This window comes from Cuculus canorus, chromosome 17, assembly GCF_017976375.1.
Source record: "Cuculus canorus isolate bCucCan1 chromosome 17, bCucCan1.pri, whole genome shotgun sequence".
In the NCBI taxonomy this organism is placed as follows: domain Eukaryota; kingdom Metazoa; phylum Chordata; class Aves; order Cuculiformes; family Cuculidae; genus Cuculus; species Cuculus canorus.
Window position 1 is genome coordinate 10,643,831 of NC_071417.1, and position 20,517 is coordinate 10,664,347.

A 20,517-nucleotide genomic window follows, 5' to 3' on the forward strand; every position below is an offset into this window, starting at 1 on the left:
CCGGCATTGTTGTTAGATATGTCCTTGTGCAAAGAGCAACTGAGGAAATGAGAATGTGCTAAACAAAAGCCTCAGCTCCGCTGAAACGTTCTTACTGTATGCGTTCTCCCATAGGTGCTGTGCATCATCTATGCTCTGGCTTTATCGGTCAGTAACTGGAGGTCACAACTAGTGCGATGTCCAATATGCTGCTGTTGACTTCTAGCAATTAGACCCTCATTTTGGAAGAAAACTTCATTTCAGGGCTGCACTTCTGTGAGTCTAAACCTTTTATGGGTGAGCCTTTGTGCCTGTCCTTTCACCTTGTGACTCTGTAAAAGCCGAGTGTCGTTGGTGGAAGCACTTGGAGATGCCCCTGCCTTGAAGTGCTGGATTGAACCACAGCACTGTTAGCAACAAGGAAGCAAGACCAGACCTGAACCTGGCAGGTAAGGCAGGAAGAGAGAAGCTCTGAGATATGGTTGAAATGAGGGTAGTCCAGTGCTCGTTTGCACATCTCATTAATTAGTGCTGCAGCGTGGCTGTTGGCAGGTAATCAGTGCCTGACCCTACAACAACAGCTGTATTTCTGAGAGGGGAAAGTAACCCCACTTTCCATGTGGGCCGCACGGCAGTGCTGGTTTTGGTGGTTTGCCCCCCTTTCAGCTGTGTTACCAGATCTCCGTTAATCAGAATCGAGGAGTTCAATCCATAAAATGTTTGGAGCACCTACTGTTTTACTGTAAGTGCATAAATCTGATTTCTAGTGTGGCTTTCAAGGTCCTGGTCAAAGTAGCAGTGTTTATCCATAAAGCTCTTGTGGAAGCATGGCTCTGCTCCTGGAAGCTCAACAATGACGAAGTGGTGCCCTCAAACGGGTTGCAAAGCAAAACTAGGAAGACGTTTTGCACCAGCTGTGGTGTTCACATCTCCTCAAGGCTGACGTTTCTTCATGAAAAGAAGAGTCAATTGGAAAGCCAGGTGAGCTCAGCACGAGAGTGGTGCTTGATTGGAACCAGCGGTGCTCAGTAAGAAACCAGAAATATTTAGCATGGACAAAAGCCAGTGAGATGTTTACTGAGAGCTGGTGCCAGGGAGTTAAAGGCCGTGCCCGTGCAGCAGCACTGCCTCCGTCCTGGTGCTGCAGAGCTGGAACCCAAGTGGGACCTGTGCTTGGTGGTGGCTGGTGGCGATGGGCTGGCAGTGGCCACTGTGACATCTCCAAACAGTGGGTTTCTAAAACCCTTTTAGGTGATGGTTTCAAACTGCTTAGTGAAGGTCCAGGGGAGCAGATACAGGTAACCCAACTGGGACCCAGCTGCTCTCAGGCTGGAAATTCAGTGTTTGCTCAAGGGCGGAGGCGAGGAAGCCTTAGGAGGGAGAGAGGATGCTGCCCTCCTCTCCCTCTGGGTGCGGGAGGGAGGAGATGAGGGAGGGAGGAAGGATGCCGCTCTCCTGTCCCTCTGGATGAGGACGGGAGGATGCTGTGCCCCTTTCTCTCTGGATACGGGAGGCAGGGAGGATGCCGCTCTCCTGTCCCTCTGGATGAGGACGGGAAGATGCTGTGCCCCTTTCTCTCTGGATGCGGGAGGCAGGGAGGATGCTGCGCTCCGTGTCCTCTGTCGGCGGGTGCCCGTCCCGGCGCGGCTCCATCCCGCAGCCGGGAAGGGGGCGGGGAAATATTAAAAAAATAATAAAATAACCCCAACCAAAGAAAACAAAACCCACCCCCAACCCCGCTTATGGGGGTGGGCGGGCGGGATGCGGCTGCCCGGGGGGGAAACCTCCCCTTCCCCGGGGCGGAGCGGGGCCTCCCTCCCTCCTTCCATCCCTCCCTCCTTCCTTCCCTGCCTCCTTCCCTCGCTGCCGCCGCCGGAGAGGAACCGAAAGCGAAGGCGGCGGCGCTCCGGGCCCCGGGGGCGGCTCCGGGGGCGGCTGCGGGGGAGCGGAGCGGTAAGGACCGTGTCCCGGCAGGGCGGGGGCCGCGGGAGGGCGGGGGATGCGCAGACAAAGCCGCGCCCGGAGGGATCCGCGGGGCCGGGGATGCGCTCCGGGAAACCAACGGCATCGCCTGCCCGCGGGGCTCGCCTCGGCCTGGGCGGCTCTGGGGGGCCGTGGGCATCCAGGCTGGCCTTTCCCCGTCCTGCTTAACCGCCCGGGCCCGGCGAGCATCCCGCTCCTGCCCGCCTGCAGCCGCGAGGTGTGCCCGTGGTACCCAGGGGCTGGCAGCATCCCGGCTTCGGGATGTGGCAGCGTTTTAGCTCAGGACATGGCAGCATCCTCAGTTTGGGATGTGGCTGCATCCCTGCTTCGGGATGTGGCTGCATCCCTGCTTCGGGATGTGGCCGCATCCTCAGTTTGGGATGTGGCAGCATCCCTGCATTGGGTTGTGGTAGCATCTCGCTTTGGGACGTGGCCGCATCCTCAGTTTGGGATGTGGCCCCATCCCTGCTTTAGGATGTGGCAGCATCCTCGCTTTGGGATGTGGCCATTCCCACCACACCGTGCATCCTGCAGACCCCATAGGGCTCTTTCAAGGTAGGTAAGGGCGCAGAGCAGAGAATCCGGGGGAGTTTGGCTCTCAGGATGGGACAATGAGATGATTTTTAAGGTCGCAGGGCAAATGAGAGGCCAGGAGAAGGTGGAGGAGATGGAGTTGGCGGAGTGACTGTGTACAAGGGACAGGTCTCAGTGGGAGAAGCCGCAGGCTGCGTTGCTGCCGGCGACTGAACATGGTTAGGAGGTGGGATACAGCTCTGTGTGGAGCACAGAGCACGAGGAGCAAGGGTGTAAGAAACAGTAAAGACCAAAAGCTGTGGTGGGATGACCCCAGGAAGCTGGTGTGATGGAGCTGCAGACTGACCGCGTGGTAGTATGATGCTGCAGGAGCAGAAACCATTCCTGAGGACAGGATCAGGTTGTCCTTTGGGGCCAGGGGGTTAGTGCTGGCGAGGGCATGTGTGGTGGCAGGAGGCAGCCAGAGCTGCCTTCACGGCCCCAGGGTGGAGAGGCAGCCTCTCCCTGGGCCAAGGAGCCCTGTCTCTCACCCGGCCCCTTTCTGTGAGCACTTTGGTTTGGCAAAACCAGCCAACACCACCTTAAAGCCCATCCCTGAGAGCGCTGCCAGGAGTGCCTGATGGACCAGCCCTGCGCTGGGAAGGCGGCTGTTATCAGATTGGGGAGGTAATTTCGAGGAGGCTTTGCTTTCAACTCAGCTCTAATGTCCTTTAAGTGGTGTTCACAAAGTGCAGAACCACTCTCATTTCCTCTCTCTGGGCATCATGGGTTGGAGCTGTTGTTTCCAGGAGACCTGGGAGCCGCTTGGTGCCCTGAGCTTGTCCTGATCCTTGCTTAACACCATGTCCAGAGCTCGCACTCTTGCTTTGGTTTCCTCATGATATCGATCTATTGCTTAAGCAGCATTAGGGACTATCGAGATTATACAAAAAAAAATCTTATTAGAGATTTTTTTTGGATTCTTGTTGAAACCTGCTGCTGGGTTTGGTGCTGTTACAATGCTACCTGCGCCGCTTTGCATTTTTCCTGTTCTTTCTGTGTTTGATGGGCCTGGCAGCACAGGAGGCTCCCCCGTTCACCCCGAGGGCAATGAAAACCTTCCCTGCTCTGGCACTGAGCACCAGGCGTATATGGGGGGCTGGGTGCCTGTTTACAGTATCTCTTTATTTTGGGCATCCTCTGACTTCCAGAGAAGCTGCTGAGAGGTTTTTTTTTCCATTAAAAGTCAGGCAGGGATGCATATGGTCTTTGTATACTACAGTGACTAATATATTTCTGGCAAGGTTTGCGATTGCCCGTAGGAAGGGAAACTGTGATCGATGCCCCCGTTGCTGCAGATGACACCGCTCTTGGCACTGCTGTTTCCACCGCTGACAGTGACCAGGAAAAGCAAAATAGCCACTGGACTCTGCCCAGCGAGAGGTGATAAATGCCCCACGTGCTGGCTCTGGTTAACTTTTAACCACAGACCTTCAGCGGTAGCAGGGGGAGGATTCTCTGCGAGTAAAATCAGCCCTGGTTAAGGCAGTTTGTGTTCAATTTTGTTATGAACAGCTTTTTTTGCAGTGTGTGAGCTGATCCCCATTGGAAGGATGGATGGAGGTGTCACTGCTGGAGCTGCCACCAAGTCTTACTCCTTTGGGGGAGTCTGACCCTGACACCGTGTCTGGCCTTGCTGGAGAGAAGCATGTGGGGTGGGGAAAGCAAGCGCGTGGGAGCCAGGAGCACCATCCCATCGCCCACCCTGCGTCTGGTTAGAGAAACAGCTCTGGGGTAGGAAGGACGGACCAATGCATCCATATAGTCCAATTTAAATCTGTGCAGGCAGTGCTGGCTGAGGGGTGTCATCCTCTGTGCCCCCCAAGAATCGGTCAGCCTGTTCCCATCTGGAGGCAGCCAGATGGGTGTGGACGTACTCATAGAGGAGCTGGGGCAGCAGGAAGGAGCTGTAAAACTCACTTCACCCTCTCAGGGGACGATTTTACTCCTATTTGTTTCCACTAAGCCACACGGACACTGAGTGAAAGGGAGAGCTGCTGCCAGGGTTTCACAGACCTCTTTTCATTTTAATATCCCTCTCCTTGCTGAATTAGATGCGAGACTGATTGCTTCGATAATCCTGCCGCAGCCGCTATGGGTTATATATGGATTGCAGCCAAAAGCCATGCCGATAAATCATTCCTATACACCAGGCTGTTATATTTCCTGAGGATTTTGTGGGCATGTGCTTGCTCGCTTTTACGTAAGGATCTGCTGGAGTTCATACCAGAATGTGCCGCTTTTCCCGAGCAACAACTCGGGCGGGTTGGTGAAGCCAGAGTCCTCCCTGGTCTGTATTTCCTCCCCTTTGGGTTTATTCCCCCCATTCCAGCTATTTTAGTTTTCCCTCTGGCTGGGAATATGGCTGTTCTCTTCCTCCTCCTCCTCCTCCTCAGCTTCCCTGTGTGAGAACTGGCTGTGTTATCATCAGCAGTCGTCCCACATCCCCCGATTTTCCAACCTCGAGCCAACGTTACGATGGTGCTTGGATGACTTTTAGCCTGTTTACAGAGCCTGGGGAAGCCTACTTGAATTAATCAGCCTTGATATGTTTATCCTGGTCAAGGCAATTAACTCCCACCAGCCAGGGCACGCTCTGCTCTCAAGTGTGGCAGAGACTTGGTAACTTAATGTTGCTCCAACCCAGCAAAGTTTAGCGTCAACTCTTGGAAATTCAGATTCTCTAAGGGCAGAAGGGGATGCTCGGCTGTGCTGAGCCATTGCCAGGGACCGGTGTCGCAGCCAGCGATGCTCCTGGGGTGGCTTCATCCCCTTGAGCTGCCTTTTTTGGTGCGCTGTGGGTGCACGGTGAGGGTAGAGAGTGTTCGGGATTGGCTTTAGGAGATGGCTATTTATACGTGCCTGCTGGCAGGGAGCCCGCAGCAAGCCAGGCAAGGGGCAACCGACCTCGAGATGCATCCCCGTCGGTCCAGGATGAGCGAGGGGGTTGCCTGTTTATTTTAATTCATTTGGGGAGTGCGTTAAAACACATCACCGTGGCCTCCGGCGGCACTTGGGGGGCAATTCTGCAGCTACGATGCTTGAGACGCGGAGCCCTGGGTGGCTCGGCTGGCGGCTCCTGGCTCTCTTGCCCAGCAAAGCCCCAGCCGGGAGCAGATTCAGCCCCGCGAAGCACGACGTTTCTGAAATAGTTTGTCCTTGTTGCCGTTCGTCAGCTTATTTATAGCTTTGCATCCCCTGCGTTCCTCCGCGCCTCGAAGCAGCGAGCGGCGCTGGGTCGGCTTTAGCTCTGGGCCGATCCCGCTCGGGCAAAAAAGCTTTGGTTTATAGATTGGTGTTGAAAACAGCAATTAGGCCATTGTAAAGTCTCAAGAAAGGGAGAGACAATTTGATTTCTATACTTGACCCATAATTTCTGTTGGGCTTATTCAGAGTGGTTGTGCTGCGAGTGCATCACGGAAACTTCAATGGAGATGAGTGGAGCTAATTTTAACCGTCCGCCTCGCTGAGGTGTGGGAACCAGGCAGAAAAAACGCCTTAAACCTCATTCCTGCTTCTGGGCTGTTTGGTTTGGGATATTTTTTTCACTTGCTTTTGAGGTAACTTGTTAACCTAGAAATGAAAATTGGCACCGGTGTCACAGCGGGGAAGAGCGGTGGTTTCCAACCAACCACCCATTGAACTGCCCTGGCTGCAGAGGGGCACCCAGTGTGTATGAATTTGTGTATGAATATGTTTTCTCCCCTTTTAAAATGGTTATTTAATTATATATTTAGATATTTAATTCTTTGTTGCTAGCAGAATTGTTTTCTCATTTATCCCAGGTTCAGGAATGTGATTTTTGCACAGTAGGCTGTAGGGAATCCAGGAGGAGAAAGAGGCATTGCTGGCAGTGATGGGCTGCAGGAGGAGGCTGTGAGCTGGGGGGGGCTGATCCTGCACCCCATGCTTGGTAAGCAGATCCTTGTGCCCGTGAACTGCTTCATTCCAGGGTTTTCCGTGGAGCTGTGTTTGCTCTGAGCGTGAGAGCGAGCAGTAAAGCAAGGAATCGAGTGGTATTTATGCTGGCATAGCGCAGGGCTTTATCTTGCCTCTATAAAATATCCTTTTGGCGGTATTTAAATAAGTAAAACCACCACCTTTGGAGGTGTTTAAATAAAGGGGAGTGGAAGGAACAGCCTTGGAGCCCCTCTCTGGGGTCTGCCTCATGGCAGGGTGGGTGCGCAGCACCGGTGCCGCTGCCCGTGGCTTTACCATCCCCTATGAGATGAATAAATTAGTCTGTAAATGACCGACAGGAGGAAATCCTGCTTTCCGGGAGAGCCTGACTGAGCCGCCCTGTGTTTGCAGGCGCGCCTCCCCATCGCAGCGTGGCCGGGATGAGGCCGTGGGTCGCACCATGCCATCATGCGTCCCTGACAGCTCGCCCACCCCTGCACCCCTCTGTCGGGATGGAGGCTGTGGCCGCCGAGCGCCTGGGGCACCGCAGGACCCCCCGCAGCTGAGCCCCCACCGCCCCAGCATGGCCTCGCTCATCGTGGTGACCGAGTACGATGCGACGGGGAGCGTAAGCGAGGAGGAGGAGATGAACGCACCTGGTGGTGAAGGTTTTGGGGACGGCCGAGAGCCGAGAGTGAAGCTGCACCTCTCCGGCCGAAAGCTCTCCCTGCAGGAGCGCTCACAGCCAGTCCGCTCGCCCGGGAGTGGTGATGGCACCAACGAACGCTTCATCTACCCATCCCTCCCTTATTCTCCGGTGACATCGCCGCACTCCTCCCCACGGCTGCCACGGCGGCCGACGGTGGAGTCCAACCGTGTGTCCATCACGGGACTCCAGGTGAGGAGGAATCATTGCTATACCTGTGGTTCTCCTGCCCCTTTCTGCCTGCTTTTCACCCCTGTGGCATTGTTTCTCGCTTGGTTTTTTTTTGGGATAAAACCCAAGATGCACAGTAGGAGGCAGTGAGACACCCTGACCCATCCTTGCCCGTGGGGACAGCCCTTGGGGAGGTGGGACCCAGCTATTTGCCACTTTTCATGTCTTTTGTAGGTGCTACCGGCTCTCACGGCTGTGTTCTCCCCTTAAAAATAAAAAGAAACCTGGAGATTTGCTGAGATCTAAAGAGAAAATGGCCCTGCCTGCTCCAGCCTGCAAGCACAGGCACAGAACAGGCAGCAAGTGGCTGCTTAGCCCATAAGAAATAAAAATACTCAGCGCCAGGTCACTGATGTTTAAACTCCCTGGGCTCTCCTGGCTGCTGACCCCACTGCCGCCCGCCCGTCGTGCCCTCTGCTTCCATGTGAGCGGACAATATTGACCGCCCAGCTGTTACAGTTTGCAATTAGCTGGCTATAAGCACGCCGACGCGTGGCCGGGCGGCTGCTGTGTGTGGCTCATGAATTAAAGCTGCCCAGTCTCGAGAGGCTGCCCGCGCAGAGCAGAAAAGGGGGGGGTGTAAATCTCCAGCAAAACTGGAGATTTAAAAGGAAGAGAGCAAATGCAAGCAGTTTCGTTGCTCATGTCGGACCCTCTCGCCTCTTCCGACAGGACTGTGTGCAGCTCAACCAGTACAAGCTGAAGGATGAGATCGGGAAGGTGAATATTGGCTGGATTTGCGGTTGGATGGGGGAATTTGGGGCAGGAGGGCACTGGGTTCACTTTTGCTGTCGGGATGGTGTTCAAAGCCAGGTTGGATGGGCTTTGGGCAGCCTGATCCAGTGGGACGTGTCCCTGCCCATCACAGGGGGGTTGGAACTGGGTGATTTTTAAGGTCCCTTCCCACCCAAACTATTCCATGACTCTATGGTGAGATGGCATTTTAAGCTGCTCACCACCAGCTGCTTGGCCAGCTCCTTGCTGTGCCACCCGTCTCTTCCGGGTGATGCTAACTGAGTTATTTGGGGTTTTATTAATCATTATTAATCCCCCTCATTCCCCCTTCCTCTGATGAAATGGGGCATTTGAACCTTTTCCTTGCCGGCAGCGTGATGCCAGGCGATACAATGGGCTACCCCCAACGTCACCCTCCAGCTCCGTGATCCCAGCGGGTTCGGGTTTGCGGAGATGCTCAGAGCCTGGTTTGGCGCTGTAGGGTATTTTGGACTAACGGAAGCCCACGGCTGTGCCCCTCTCTAGGGCTCCTATGGGGTGGTGAAGCTGGCGTACAATGAGGATGATAACACCTACTATGTGAGTAGTGCACGGCCACAGCGGCTGCAGCGAAGTGGTTGGGGTGGGGATGGATCCCCTCCCCTGACCTCATGCCCAGCTCCATGCCGGTCCCATCCTGCTGGTCCCATTTTATTCTTAATTTGCCCTAAATCCCATGTATTTTCCCCTCTTGCAGGCAATGAAGGTTCTTTCCAAAAAGAAGCTGATGAGACAGGCGGGCTTCCCCCGTAAGTGGCATAGAAGAATCTTTAGGGTGGAGGAGACCTTGGGGGCTCATTCCCAGCTGGACATCCTTCTTTGTCATTCCCACAGGCCGCCCGCCGCCCCGGGGGGCCAAAGCTGCTTCCGAAGGGTGCCTGCAGCCCAAAGGGCCGATCGAGCAGGTCTACCAGGAGATCGCCATCCTGAAGAAGCTGGACCACCCCAACGTGGTGAAGCTCGTGGAGGTGAGCACCAGCCAGCCCTTTCCCCACATCCACCCTGAGTGGGAGGAAGGCTGGACGCTGCGGTGATGGGCTGCGCATTGGCTTGGGTAGAGGGCAGCAACTGCCGAAGGGCTGGGATGGCCGGGGCAGGTCCTGCCTATGGCAGACTCCTATTTTCACTGGTTTAAAAAGTTTTTTTATTCCCACCTTCCAAAAGAGGATTTTTTTTTTTTTATGTTGTTCTCTGCCCAGAAAGAGAAATGCAGAAATACGTTGTTTACTTGGAGGAAACAAGTGCTCAGATGGTTTTTGGGGAAGAACTGAAGTATTTCTTCGGGTTCTGCAGAGCAGCTGCCCTGCCCTCCACCCACTGACTGCATAAAATGGTCCAAAAAGCAAGAATTAAGGCTGTGCAGGCTGGAGCTTATTTGGCTCATGAGTCAGATGGTGCTTCCTGTGTGTTTTAAATATTTACTTCCTTGAAATACAGCTATATCTGTGTCCTGTGTTTTTTTCCCCACCGCTTGTGGGCAGGAGCTCAGAGATGAGCAGACCATGCTAATGGTGCAGATGGTGCAGATTTTAGTTGGCCACTAAATAAACAATCACGGTGTTTAATTTTGCAAGGTTTTGTTGGTATTGTTTCATTTCCTTTCTGCTTCTTTTGGCAGGTCCTGGATGACCCCAGCGAGGACCACCTGTACATGGGTACTGCGACGCTCGCGGGGTGTCGGGGATCGGGGTTTGCCAGGGGGAAGGTTTCTCCCTGTGTTTTGGGGGAGCTGCATATGGGGTTGGATCCCTCCTCTGGTGTGGGGATGGCCTGAATGTGCTGGAGGAGAAAATCCCCTCTAATGGTCAGAGCAAACGGGATCCAGTCTGGATTCAGAATTATAGAATGGTTTGGGTCAAAAGGGACTCTAAAGCCCATCCACCTCCCACTGGATCAGGTGCTCGAAGCCTCATCCAACCTGGTCTTGAACACCTCCAGGGATGGGGCTTCCACGACCTCTCTGGGCAACCTGGGCCAGGACCTCCCCACCCTCACAGTTAAGAATTTCTTCCTAAGATCTCCAGATGTTTCTGCAGAAAGCAGACAGTAACGCTTTACAGCACTTTGTAGGCTTTAGTTAGACCTCAGGGCATGCTTTGCCATGGGATGTACCAGCATTTATATCCTCAGCTCTGAAGCTGGGCTGCTAGAAAGTAGTTTTATTTCTCTGATGTTAAAAACAGGGCACATTTTAATTACCCACGGTACAAATGAGCTCCTTCCCGACCTGCCTTGCAGAATGCAGTGGTTTGCTTGATGTAAATACATACACTTTTGGAGGAGATGTTTCTCGTCTATCATTTATGTTGAGCCTGTACCTAGTGGAGGAGCATATGATGCCTTTAAGGCCAAGAATTTTGCTCGGGATATGGGCTCAGCCCTGGTTTTGCAGGCAGACTGGAGGCTTTCGTGAGCTATGTGGAGGGCACTTGGTGATGCTGAAGCTGCAGCGCTGAGAAGGCACTTGGGAGCATCCCCTTAATTGAAAATGGAAGCAATCGGAATGCCATGAGCCCTAATGGCATCTCCATTTTTAAAAAGTATATTATTTTTAGGATTTTTGTCATTAAAATAATTGCTTTTACGCTGAGACTGCGCTCGCAGGAGCTCTAACCTGTAAGTGATGTGTTATCACCTTCTCTTTTACGTTTCAGTGTTTGAACTGGTGAAGCAAGGGTGAGTACTGAATTTTGCATTTAAATCTACTAAAGCATGAACGTTGAGAGGGATTTGTGGGTGGCATGGCTCGGCCATCTGAGGCGGTCATGGGACACGGAAGAGATGGGAGATTCCTGGGGGTGATCCCCTACGGGTTTCAATAACGTCTCTGCAACCCATTTACACAACCCAGTTGTGTACCCCTACTGTGTGCCTACATGTGGGCCTGCGTGCTGTCACCAGCCGGTGGCAAAGCCTCCAGGATCTGTTTCAGTGCATCCGTACAGGGAATGAGCTCCATTCTCTGTTGCTTTTCCAGCCCTGTGATGGAAATCCCAACCCTGAATCCTCTCAGCGAGGACCAGGCTCGCTTCTACTTCCAGGACCTGATCAAGGGCATTGAATACTGTGAGTGACCGTGCAAAAAAAATTGGGATTTCTTTTTTTTTTTCATTCTTCTAAACACCTGGGGCTGGGCTTTTTTGCTGGTGTCTCATGGCTCATACTCCTGCATGAGGGTTTCTGAAACTGGGGCTGGTTGTTGTGTTAGCAGAAAGGCTTACAGCCACGCAGAGGCTTCGTGGCTCATCCGCTGCAGATCGGTGCTGCTGTTGAATCATTTGTTTTCCCTTTGGTTGCAGTGCACTACCAAAAGATAATCCACCGGGACATAAAACCTTCCAACCTCCTCGTGGGGGAAGATGGACACATCAAGATTGCCGACTTTGGAGTGAGCAATGAGTTCAAGGGAGCTGATGCCCTCTTAACCAACACGGTGGGCACGCCTGCCTTCATGGCCCCAGAGACGCTCTCGGAAACCAGAAAAATCTTCTCCGGAAAGGTATTTAATAGTGATTTGATGGGTTTTGGATTAATCTTCCTTGCACACACTGTCTCTTGCAGATGTAACTCTGCTTCCTTCGCTCTGCAGGCTTTGGATGTCTGGGCCATGGGGATCACGCTGTACTGCTTCGTATTTGGGCAGGTAATGAGATGGGTTTGGTGGTCCAGGGGGGTGGTGGGTGCTTCCCGTGTCCCAGGTACGTGGCGGTATTTGCACCCCACACCCCTGTTCGAACAGTTAAGTACTGCTGAGGGAGATGAGGATGTGTGGGTGAAAATGGGAAACCTCTGCCTGTCCACGAGATGGGTGCAAACAAAAAGGACTGTAGTTCTTTTTTCCCCTGGGAAAAAAATTCTATGCCTGATAGGATTTTTTAGGAATGGACCTCTTGTAGTCATTTAGTCATTTTTCATCAAATGTTATTTTCACTGCCTTTAAAATAAGACATTGATATAATAGGAAACCCTCTGGTATTTCCCCCTAAGTGGCTCCTTGCTCTCCTTCAAACCCTGCACGATCCTGGTGCTCGACTGGCTGCCCCGCTGCCAATTCTTACAGAGGTTGTTGCTTTTCTCATTGCTCTTTTTTCTTCATGGTAGTGCCCTTTTATGGATGAAAGGATCCTGAGTTTACACAACAAAATCAAGACCCAAGCGCTGGAGTTCCCAGACCAGTAAGTACTCAAACCCCTCAGCCCTTATTTTAAGGCTCATTTGAGTCTTTTTTTCAGGCGCTGCCTGGCTGGGACTGACCCTGCTCCACTGTGGTTTTGCAAAACTTGGATTCTGGGCCCTTCTGCTGGCCTTTAGCCCTGGAAAACTTTCTTTATATTAGACGCGAAGGCAACATTTCTTAGTATAGAGTCACTGAAGAAGGAGTGATTCAAGTTGCAGAGGCATTTGAGGAACAGATTAACCTTTGCAGTTGCTGCCTGTTGGTTTTTAGCCTCAGTGGAGTTGGTGTCAGGCTCTCCCATCCCTGTACAAATGGGACCATGCTATGAATTGCCCCAAAAGAGGATATTTTTGCTTCCCTGAAGGGTTGGAGGAGGAAGGGCTGTGTGGCATTTGGGTTCACAAGTACCCAGAGCTCATCCTTTCCAGGGCAGGGGTCCAGCCCCAGTCTGTCTTGGAAGGTGGATGATCGTTGATGCTGGGGTAGAGAAGGGAGGCAGCATCCATCCCTTTCCCCACCTCATCTCTCCCCTCTCCTTTCCCCAGGCCAGAAGTTACAGACTTCTTAAAGGATTTGATTACTCGTATGCTGGATAAAAATCCTGAATCTAGAATTTCGGTCCCAGAAATCAAGGTACTGACCCAATACCCTCGTGTTGGCTGTGGTTTCACTTCTGTTGGGTTCTTCTTACTAGACTATTTTTGGGAGTCAGTTTGGTCGCGCCAGGCTAGGTCCTCCCCCTGTGCCCAGAGCCCCTGGGCAGGTAAGTCCCAGCTCCTTCCCCTGCTCCGGGACCTGCTCAGCTTTGGGACCTTTGGTGCCTACAGAAGTCACAGGCAAAAGGAAATCCCCTGAGTACAGTATTTCCTCTGCTACCAGGAAAGTACTGTGCAACAGCCTTTCGCAGGAGATTTCTGGTCCTCCGCCCCTGCGGCATCCTGGAAGGGGCGAGAAGCTGAGAAAATGGAGACTAAGGTAGGGGGAAAGGATTGCGGGGAGATTGCTGAACCATTTTGTGCTCCTCCAGCAGCCGCCCAAGACGCCAGGTGTGTGAGCAAGGAGAAAGAGGTTTTTCTGCCTTCTGTCGTGGATTAATTCAGGTTCAAGACTTAAGACTCGATCGGTTGCCCCATCACTACTGCTCATGCATATGGTCTGGACTAAACCACTCCTGCCTCTTGGTGCTGTCTCATCTTTAAGATGAGAGTGACAATAGGTCTTCTTCCCTAAAACCTACTGAGGTGCTCAGTGCTGTAAAGTCACCAAGGTTATTGCTCCGTTGTGTAGACGGGGCCAGTGCTGGCTCTGGATGAGCAACACCGTGGCATTTTCTGCTCCAGGCTGAGCCGTTCCCAGCGGCGCTGGGGTAAGCTGGTTCGCCAGTGAGATGTCACATCTCTCCCCTGCTCCCTAGTATTTCAGGAGCACGTAGGGGCCGTAGCTGGGGCAAGGAGATGCGTTTGCCAGGCTCGTGTGGTTTAAGTTACAAAAAAGAGGAAATCGTTCCTGACAGGCTGTGTTATTAATTGAAGTTACACCCATGGGTCACCAAGAACGGAGCGGAGCTGCTGCCCACGGAGGATGAGAACTGCACGCTCGTCGAGGTGACGGAGGAGGAGGTGGAAAATTCAGTCAAGCACATCCCTAGCCTGGCCACCGTGGTGAGTGTGAGCGAGGTGATGGTCTGTGGACGCGCACTGGGGTCCTCACTGCCTCCCAGGACAATCCTGAGCAGCTGGGGGTTGCTGCTGAAGGGCAAATGTGTTGGACAGGATTCGAGCAAAGATCTTCTCTCAGAAATAAACGCTACCAGATTGAGTCTCAACATCTCACTGGAGGTGGCCGTGCTCTGCGCTGTGTGGGACTATTTCAGAGCGGTCCCAACGGGACCTGTCAGTGGGATGCTGGTCTCCACGCTTGAGCTGGCTGCCTAAGTATCACTGTATTTGCTCAGGGCAAAAGAGCACCCCACGGCCAGGAGTGGCTGTTTTGGCTAAGCACGAGGAGCTCCTGCCCCGCTCTGCCCATCCGTCCATAGGGACTGCGGGAGCTTCCTGGATTTTATCTGGGCCAAGGCGTGCGCCAGCCCCCGCCTGGAGCTATTCTTAGTGAGTTCATCTCATTTCTTTTCAAGCTCGTATTTTTACTCTCTGCAACTTGCTATGGTGGTGAGAACCAGAGTGTAACCCTGCCCTGTGGAATCCTGTTGGGGAAAATCCCTGTGGAAAGTGGAATCCTGTTGGGGTTTGATTTCTTTGAGTGCCTGCTAGCCCTTACGCTAGGATAAACAGCGAGCAACCATTCACAGTTCACTGGTGTGGCTTTATCAGCCTGCAGGCACCCAGGTCATGAATTTTTTGAAGTACAGGTTTCCCTTTGAAGCCCCTTTCCCATCTTGTGGCTGTGCCCACATCTGGCTCCATTTCTGGAGCTCTCCCACTTCGGTACCCTGCAGAAGCCTCTTCGACCATAGGTACATTAATATGCAAATATTATGCTGCTCAGGCTGAAAAAGCAAATCTTGCTCTAAAGACATCATCACTAATGAAGGGGTTCCCCCTCAAGTCACCTCAGCAGAGTTGATTTGCAGCAGAGGATGGCTCAGTGCTCCCCACCCTGTTGAAAATCCGTGTGTGTTTAGCACAGTTCAGGGCAAATGAACTTTTACTGCAACTCTCACCTCTTAAATAACACACCACCTCCAGGCAGATCTTGTATTTTCCCATTTGCATTTGTTATTCACTGTTACTTTTCAGCGCCTGATCTTTGTGCATCCAACTGCAGGCATTAACAGAATCACAGAATCACAGAATCACAGAATCACAAGGTTGGAAAGGACCCATTGGATCATCGAGTCCAACCGTTCCTAACACTCCCTAAACCATGTCCCTAAGTACTTCATCCACCCGTTCCTTAAACACCTCCAGGGAAGGCGACTCGACCACCTCCCTGGGCAGCTGTTCCAGTGCCCAATGACTCTTACTGTGAAGAATTTTTTTCTGATATCCAACCTGAACCTCCCCTGACGGAGCTTCAGGCCATTCCCTCTAGTCCTGTCCCCTGTCACTTGGGAGAAGAGGCCAGCTCCCTCCTCTCCACAACCTCCTTTCAGGTAGTTGTAGAGAGTAATAAGGTCTCCCCTCAGCCTCCTCTTCTCAAGGCTAAACAACCCCAGCTCTCTCAGCCGCTCCTCATAAGACTTGTTCTCCAGCCCCCTCACCAGCTTTGTTGCTCTTCTCTGGACACGCTCCAGAGCCTCAACATCCTTCTTGTGGTGAGGGGCCCAGAACTGAACACAGTATTCGAGGTGCGGCCTCACCAGTGCCGAGTACAGAGGGAGAATAACCTCCCTGGACCTGCTGGTGACCCCATTTCTGATACAAACGCTGGAGTACAAGATTCATGTGGCTTCAACTCACATAAAAATGCCTTTCCCCCATGGGATCCTCCTGGCATGCACATTGCAGGCATGTAAGGGCTCTCGGTGCACCGTGGTGAGCAGATAAATAAGGCACAGAGGGATAAGAAGAAATAGGAAATGAAGCTGGGGTTCCCAGGGCAGGATGCACGTGGTACCCCAAGGCGGTTAGGGAATGCCTGGGAAGAACCCCAACACTTGCTCTGTTCCCAGCAGGCTCCAATTGCAGCTGATGCTGAGTAACTTTGTGTTTTGCAGCCAAAGCCACACAAATGGCTAATTTTTCAGCTTGATTTTAGTAAATATTAAGGCAAAATTGTGTCAGTTTCATGCTTCTCTCCCTTTCCAATGAATTCTTCTCTCAGGTAATCACAGGGAACTGGGAATTTGCAGGTACTGGATACTTGACTTTGCTCTCCTTTCCAGCCTCTCACACCTAGTGTGGTTGTCATCTGCATGTTCAGTTTGTTGCACCATGGGTTTCAGACAAGGATACAGCCCTTGTATTAAGCAGCTGGAGACTTGTAAACATACTTCCTTATGGTTTTGTTTTAAAAGAGAACTTTGACTTATTTTCACTTGTTTTCTTAATAATTTCAACATGAGGGTTGGATGTTGCTGTTGCTCTCGAATGAAAGGAAAGCATCTGTGACAAACTCCAATTTGGTCTTGCAGATCTTGGTTAAAACAATGATCCGGAAGCGATCCTTTGGGAACCCATTCGAGGGGAGCAGGAGGGAAGAGCGGTCATTGTCTGCCCCGGGGAACCTGCTGCCGTAAGTGTCGTTGCTTGCCTCAGCCCTAAAAGACATTTTCAGTTTGTCTTAATGCTCTGGTGATCGTTGCAAAGCACAGGAGGAGAATTCAATGAGTCGGGATTTCAGTCTTTCATGTGGGGCCATGAACTGAGATGTGCCCACACTTGGACCTGTAACTGCTTTGTGGGATGATTTTTGTGACATGGCATATCCTGCCCCTTTGCTGGGCTGAAAAGTATCTTTTTATGGCACTTCCAGCCTGTTACAGGGAATCTGAGGGGAGACAACACGTGCTCAGGGTCCTAAAGGTCCCGTGGTGGGGATGGGACAGATGCTGGTGCCTTGTTGTCTGCTTTGCCTTTTTCTGAGTCGCTCAGGAACTGCTTTATTTCCTTTTGAAGCAGGAAACAAGGCAGTGAAGATAATCTGAAATGCAATGATTTGCCCAACGTGAGAGAGGAGGAACTCCTTTCGTGAACATGGACTTTATGGTTCCGTTGAGCACGTTGGTCTGGGGCACGTTATAAAGTGGATGAGCGATATTAACAGAGCCTACACCAAACGCAGCATGACATGGCGCTATTTCAGTATAATGCTGGATGTAGAGCTTACATAGCAGCATGTTATAAGACATCCGACTACTTGTCATAGACATTGAACATCTCTGATCACTTAGATTGCTGACATCTTATGGGAGAGATGCTGGCTGATAGCAGAGAGGTGAGCTATCGTGTTGAGCAGCAACACTGCTTTGCAAAAAAAAAAACCAAACAAATGAAAAGCAGTCAAACAAAAATGCATTTGGAACTGCTTTTACCTGGTTTTAATGCCAAATAATTTCCAGGGACTAATGCCAGCATTCCAGGGGTGCTGTACGCCCATCGTAGAGTCGGTGGGCACACGCAGAAGGGTGAAGCTTTTGCCAAGTGGTACGCACAGCAGTAAAGCTCCACGTGCGCACTTGGAGAGTTCATGACCTACCGGAAATGTTGTTGCATCTATTTCTCGTTGTTCTGGTTTGTTTTTAATCAATACCTTTTTAACTGCATGGGAACAAAGCAAAAATCCATCTTTTCAGCTTTTTTAAAGAATGCCTACCTTTGTGAGCCAAGTTGTATTAAACAGCATCTTCCAGACATTCAGAAAGTGAGGTTAATTACCTCCTAAGGTAATTAATGCCTTTCCTAAGGTCTGGGCATGACTAGGACTTTGTAAGTTGAGTATTCGGTGTATGAAAGGAAAAGGTATCTAAGGGCTTAAGTTCAGTCTGAACTATTTTTGCTGCAGACATTGGAGTGAAAGGTGGTGTTTAGCTGAATGTTTGTTTTGAATAGCAGAGGAAGCACTAACAACAGTTTGTTTCTAAATATTTTACTTGATCTAGGTAGATATATTATTAAATATAAAATTCAGGGTAAAATCCTTCACTTCCATGTACATTACATGGTTTACTACAATTAAAAACAATACAACTTATGCTATTTTTTAAGTATAGACTTAGGGCTTGCTTAGAATTGAAGATCTTAATGAAGTACTTAGATTAGCTAGTAATTTTCAAAGAAACTTTTAATCTGGATTTTGGGGCCAATGCTATGTATTTTTTGCAGGTTCGTTACTAGTAATTTGTGAATGCCTGTGGATCAGAGGCTTGTTAGTAAATTAAGTGTATACCTAATCCATGGATTGTTTCTTATGAAGAGCTCTTTCACCATCAGTCAGATAACTCTGATTATTTTGTGGTGCTTGTAAAAAATAATAATCTATCATGTGGTGGGAGAGACTCTGGAGTCCAGACTCACATTCCCAAGTTCTCTGCGCTCAGACAAAGCTGGAGAATGGCAGAGCGTGGGTGAGCTGGAGAAGAGCTGGGGTTTGCTCGGGGAAAGGGGTCACAGGTAAGTGACAGGTTTTTTTGTCTATGGAGCATGGAACTGGGGAGGAAGATCTGACACCTTCTTTTCTCGGTCTGATGTGGTTGTGTGACCTTGGAGGAATTTTAAATGATGGTATACCTGAAAAAAGGGGAGGATATGAATGTCCCAGGGATGTCAGGGACTGCTAAGGCCTAATTCTTTGCCCTGAGGAAGGAGGCACTAGGAGGGACCCAAGTATTTTGGTTAATGGTAAGATCCCTGCCTGCTAACCTTGGCCACGGGTCCCCTGCCTGCAGGAAGTGACTTGTCCCCTTGTCTTCCTTGATCTCAGGCACTGCAAGCAGCAGAGTGCCTAAGTTCTTGGCCCTGCTCAGTCCCACCTAGCCAGTTAATTCCTGGTTAGGACTGGTCTATGTTAAAGCCGGCGCAGCATTAGCAAGCGAGCAGGTGCCTACACAAACCGCCCCTTACATCTTTTGATTGCTTGAAGCAATGCTCCCCCTAAATCACAATTTCTTACCAAAACATTGTGCTGCCATGGTTCATAGTTCAGGAGCAGTACTATGGAGTTTGGAGCCATAAGACGCGCACTGTTTTCCTCCCATTTTAGTCTGAGGCTATGCCAAAGCCCTGCAGCTTCAGCTATGGGAAAACCAAACAGGTAACTTGGGTGCCAGCACTACTACAGCTGCCTGCTCCCCCTTGCCTAAACAGGACTTTTTATTGTGGAAATGAGGGCGAGGGGGCAGCTTGGTTCTCTAACCTTGTAAATGGACTTGTTCTGCCAAAAAAAAAAAAAAAGAAAAAAAAATAAGGGGAGGTAGGGGGAATCTGATTATTTCTAGCTGGTGCGTAGTGATGTGTGGTGTGTTCTGTAAAGGTGAGTTGTAGAGATACTCTGTGCTGCATATCTCCGGTTAGTGATTTGTCCAGTGCCTAGCGAGATGGTTTACATTTACCAAACAGGCTTGCCAGGTGCAATTCTAAACAGAATATAAGCTGTATCAGTTCCTCAATGCCCCGCCACACTGTTACTGGGCGTCAAATATTACCATGGATTGCTTATGGCTAGCACGGGCTTGATTCGTAAGCATCCTAAAGCTCAGTACGTCCCTAAGGCACTCTCCAAAACGATTGTCTCTCAGTGCCGGCTCTGGTAGGGCTGCAGCGAAAGGAACATTTCTGAAAGAAACGCAATGTAGATTTTTTTCTCGTTGACTAGTCCTGTCGAAAGCATTAAAGCGTTGCTGTGTGAGGAAGCTCTATCTAAATGCATGACCTGTTAGAGAAGCTGTGCTGTGTATATAAATCTGCTCAGTTCCCTAGCTGCTGTTCCTTAGTAGTAAAGCTAGCTTCTTTTTTTTTTTTTCTTACAGTAAAGGTAAACATTTTGCTTGTGCCTTGGAACTGGGCTATAGCTTGATTTCCCCAACTCCCTTCCTTTCAAGCAAGCCCAGTGCTGACTGTAGGCTTAATGCTGGGTACTAAGCCTTTTTGGCTCTGAAAGCACACAGGAAAGTGCTAAGGGGAAACCAGGCCTCTTGTCTTGAGTAGTTTTTCTTGGTTGTCCCCTCTTACCTATCAGGCAATTGTTTCTTTTGTAAGGCCCTGAACTATTGCTGACTTTTATACTGTTTGTTTAATGACCAAGGCTTGTGTTTCATTCCTACCCCTTTATTATGCATTTAAATTTATCAGGTGTATCAAGTTTAAATACTGTGTATTTACCACTTTTAAATTATATTACCTAAGAAGAAAAAAAAAATCCTAAGTGTTTTTCCACACAGTTGTTCAAGCTTCTCTGTAAAAGTTGAAATAAATGACATGCAACCAAACCCAGAGTTAGTTGATCAAGTGGAACTATTATCCTGTTTGGTCTTTATCGAGCTATGAGAGTTTGCTTGTTGGAAGGGGAGCCTGGAAGCACCTTCCTGTGTTAGTGAAGTCTGGTGCTTCACCTTTACTGGGGTTCTTAGACTGGGATGAGATCACAATGGCTGTAGTCACTGCATAATTCAAACCGAGCCATTCATGTACACAGACTGGAGTGCTGACTCTTTAAAGGTAGTATCCGAGTTGCGACTCTCAGCTCAGTACTCAAGAGCAGGCAAATAAAGAATAAAAGAAAAGTATAAAGCTGTAGC

General features: G+C 50.6%; 1 protein-coding gene across 7 annotated transcripts; it reads left to right on the forward strand.

Moving 5' to 3' along the window:
* The first annotated feature begins 1,768 nt into the window (after window positions 1–1,768).
* Window positions 1,769–20,214, forward strand: CAMKK2 (calcium/calmodulin dependent protein kinase kinase 2). Of its 7 annotated transcripts, XM_054082271.1 has the most exons (18): window positions 1,792–1,932; window positions 6,321–6,448; window positions 6,847–7,333; window positions 8,045–8,092; window positions 8,633–8,686; window positions 8,844–8,895; window positions 8,981–9,114; window positions 9,765–9,801; window positions 10,801–10,822; window positions 11,124–11,212; window positions 11,446–11,645; window positions 11,736–11,789; window positions 12,248–12,321; window positions 12,869–12,956; window positions 13,203–13,298; window positions 13,856–13,984; window positions 16,417–16,517; window positions 16,901–20,214. In XM_054082271.1, exons 3-18 carry the CDS (start codon window positions 6,896–6,898, stop codon window positions 16,974–16,976), a joined length of 1,692 nt encoding a protein of 563 aa, XP_053938246.1. In that variant the 5' UTR covers window positions 1,792–1,932; window positions 6,321–6,448; window positions 6,847–6,895; the 3' UTR covers window positions 16,977–20,214. The 7 variants fall into 7 exon arrangements, 5 of the variants coding, with proteins under 5 accessions (XP_053938248.1, XP_053938249.1, XP_053938245.1 ...); XM_054082270.1 differs by lacking the exon at window positions 6,321–6,448 and having other exon boundaries at window positions 1,775–1,932; XM_054082272.1 differs by lacking the exon at window positions 6,321–6,448 and having other exon boundaries at window positions 1,775–1,932; window positions 16,904–20,214.
* The last annotated feature ends 303 nt before the right edge of the window (window positions 20,215–20,517 follow it).

What these genes read in the sequence shown, in the direction of transcription:
- CAMKK2 (XM_054082270.1), top strand. Translation starts at nt 6,896, where the DNA reads ATGCCATCATGCGTCCCTGACAGCTCGCCCACCCCTGCACCCCTCTGT. An exon ending in CGAGGACCACCTGTACATGG is followed by an intron (nt 9,802 to 10,800) that starts GTACTGCGACGC and finishes TTTACGTTTCAG; the next exon opens with TGTTTGAACTGGTGAAGCAA. An exon ending in CTGAGAAAATGGAGACTAAG is followed by an intron (nt 13,299 to 13,855) that starts GTAGGGGGAAAG and finishes TATTAATTGAAG; the next exon opens with TTACACCCATGGGTCACCAA.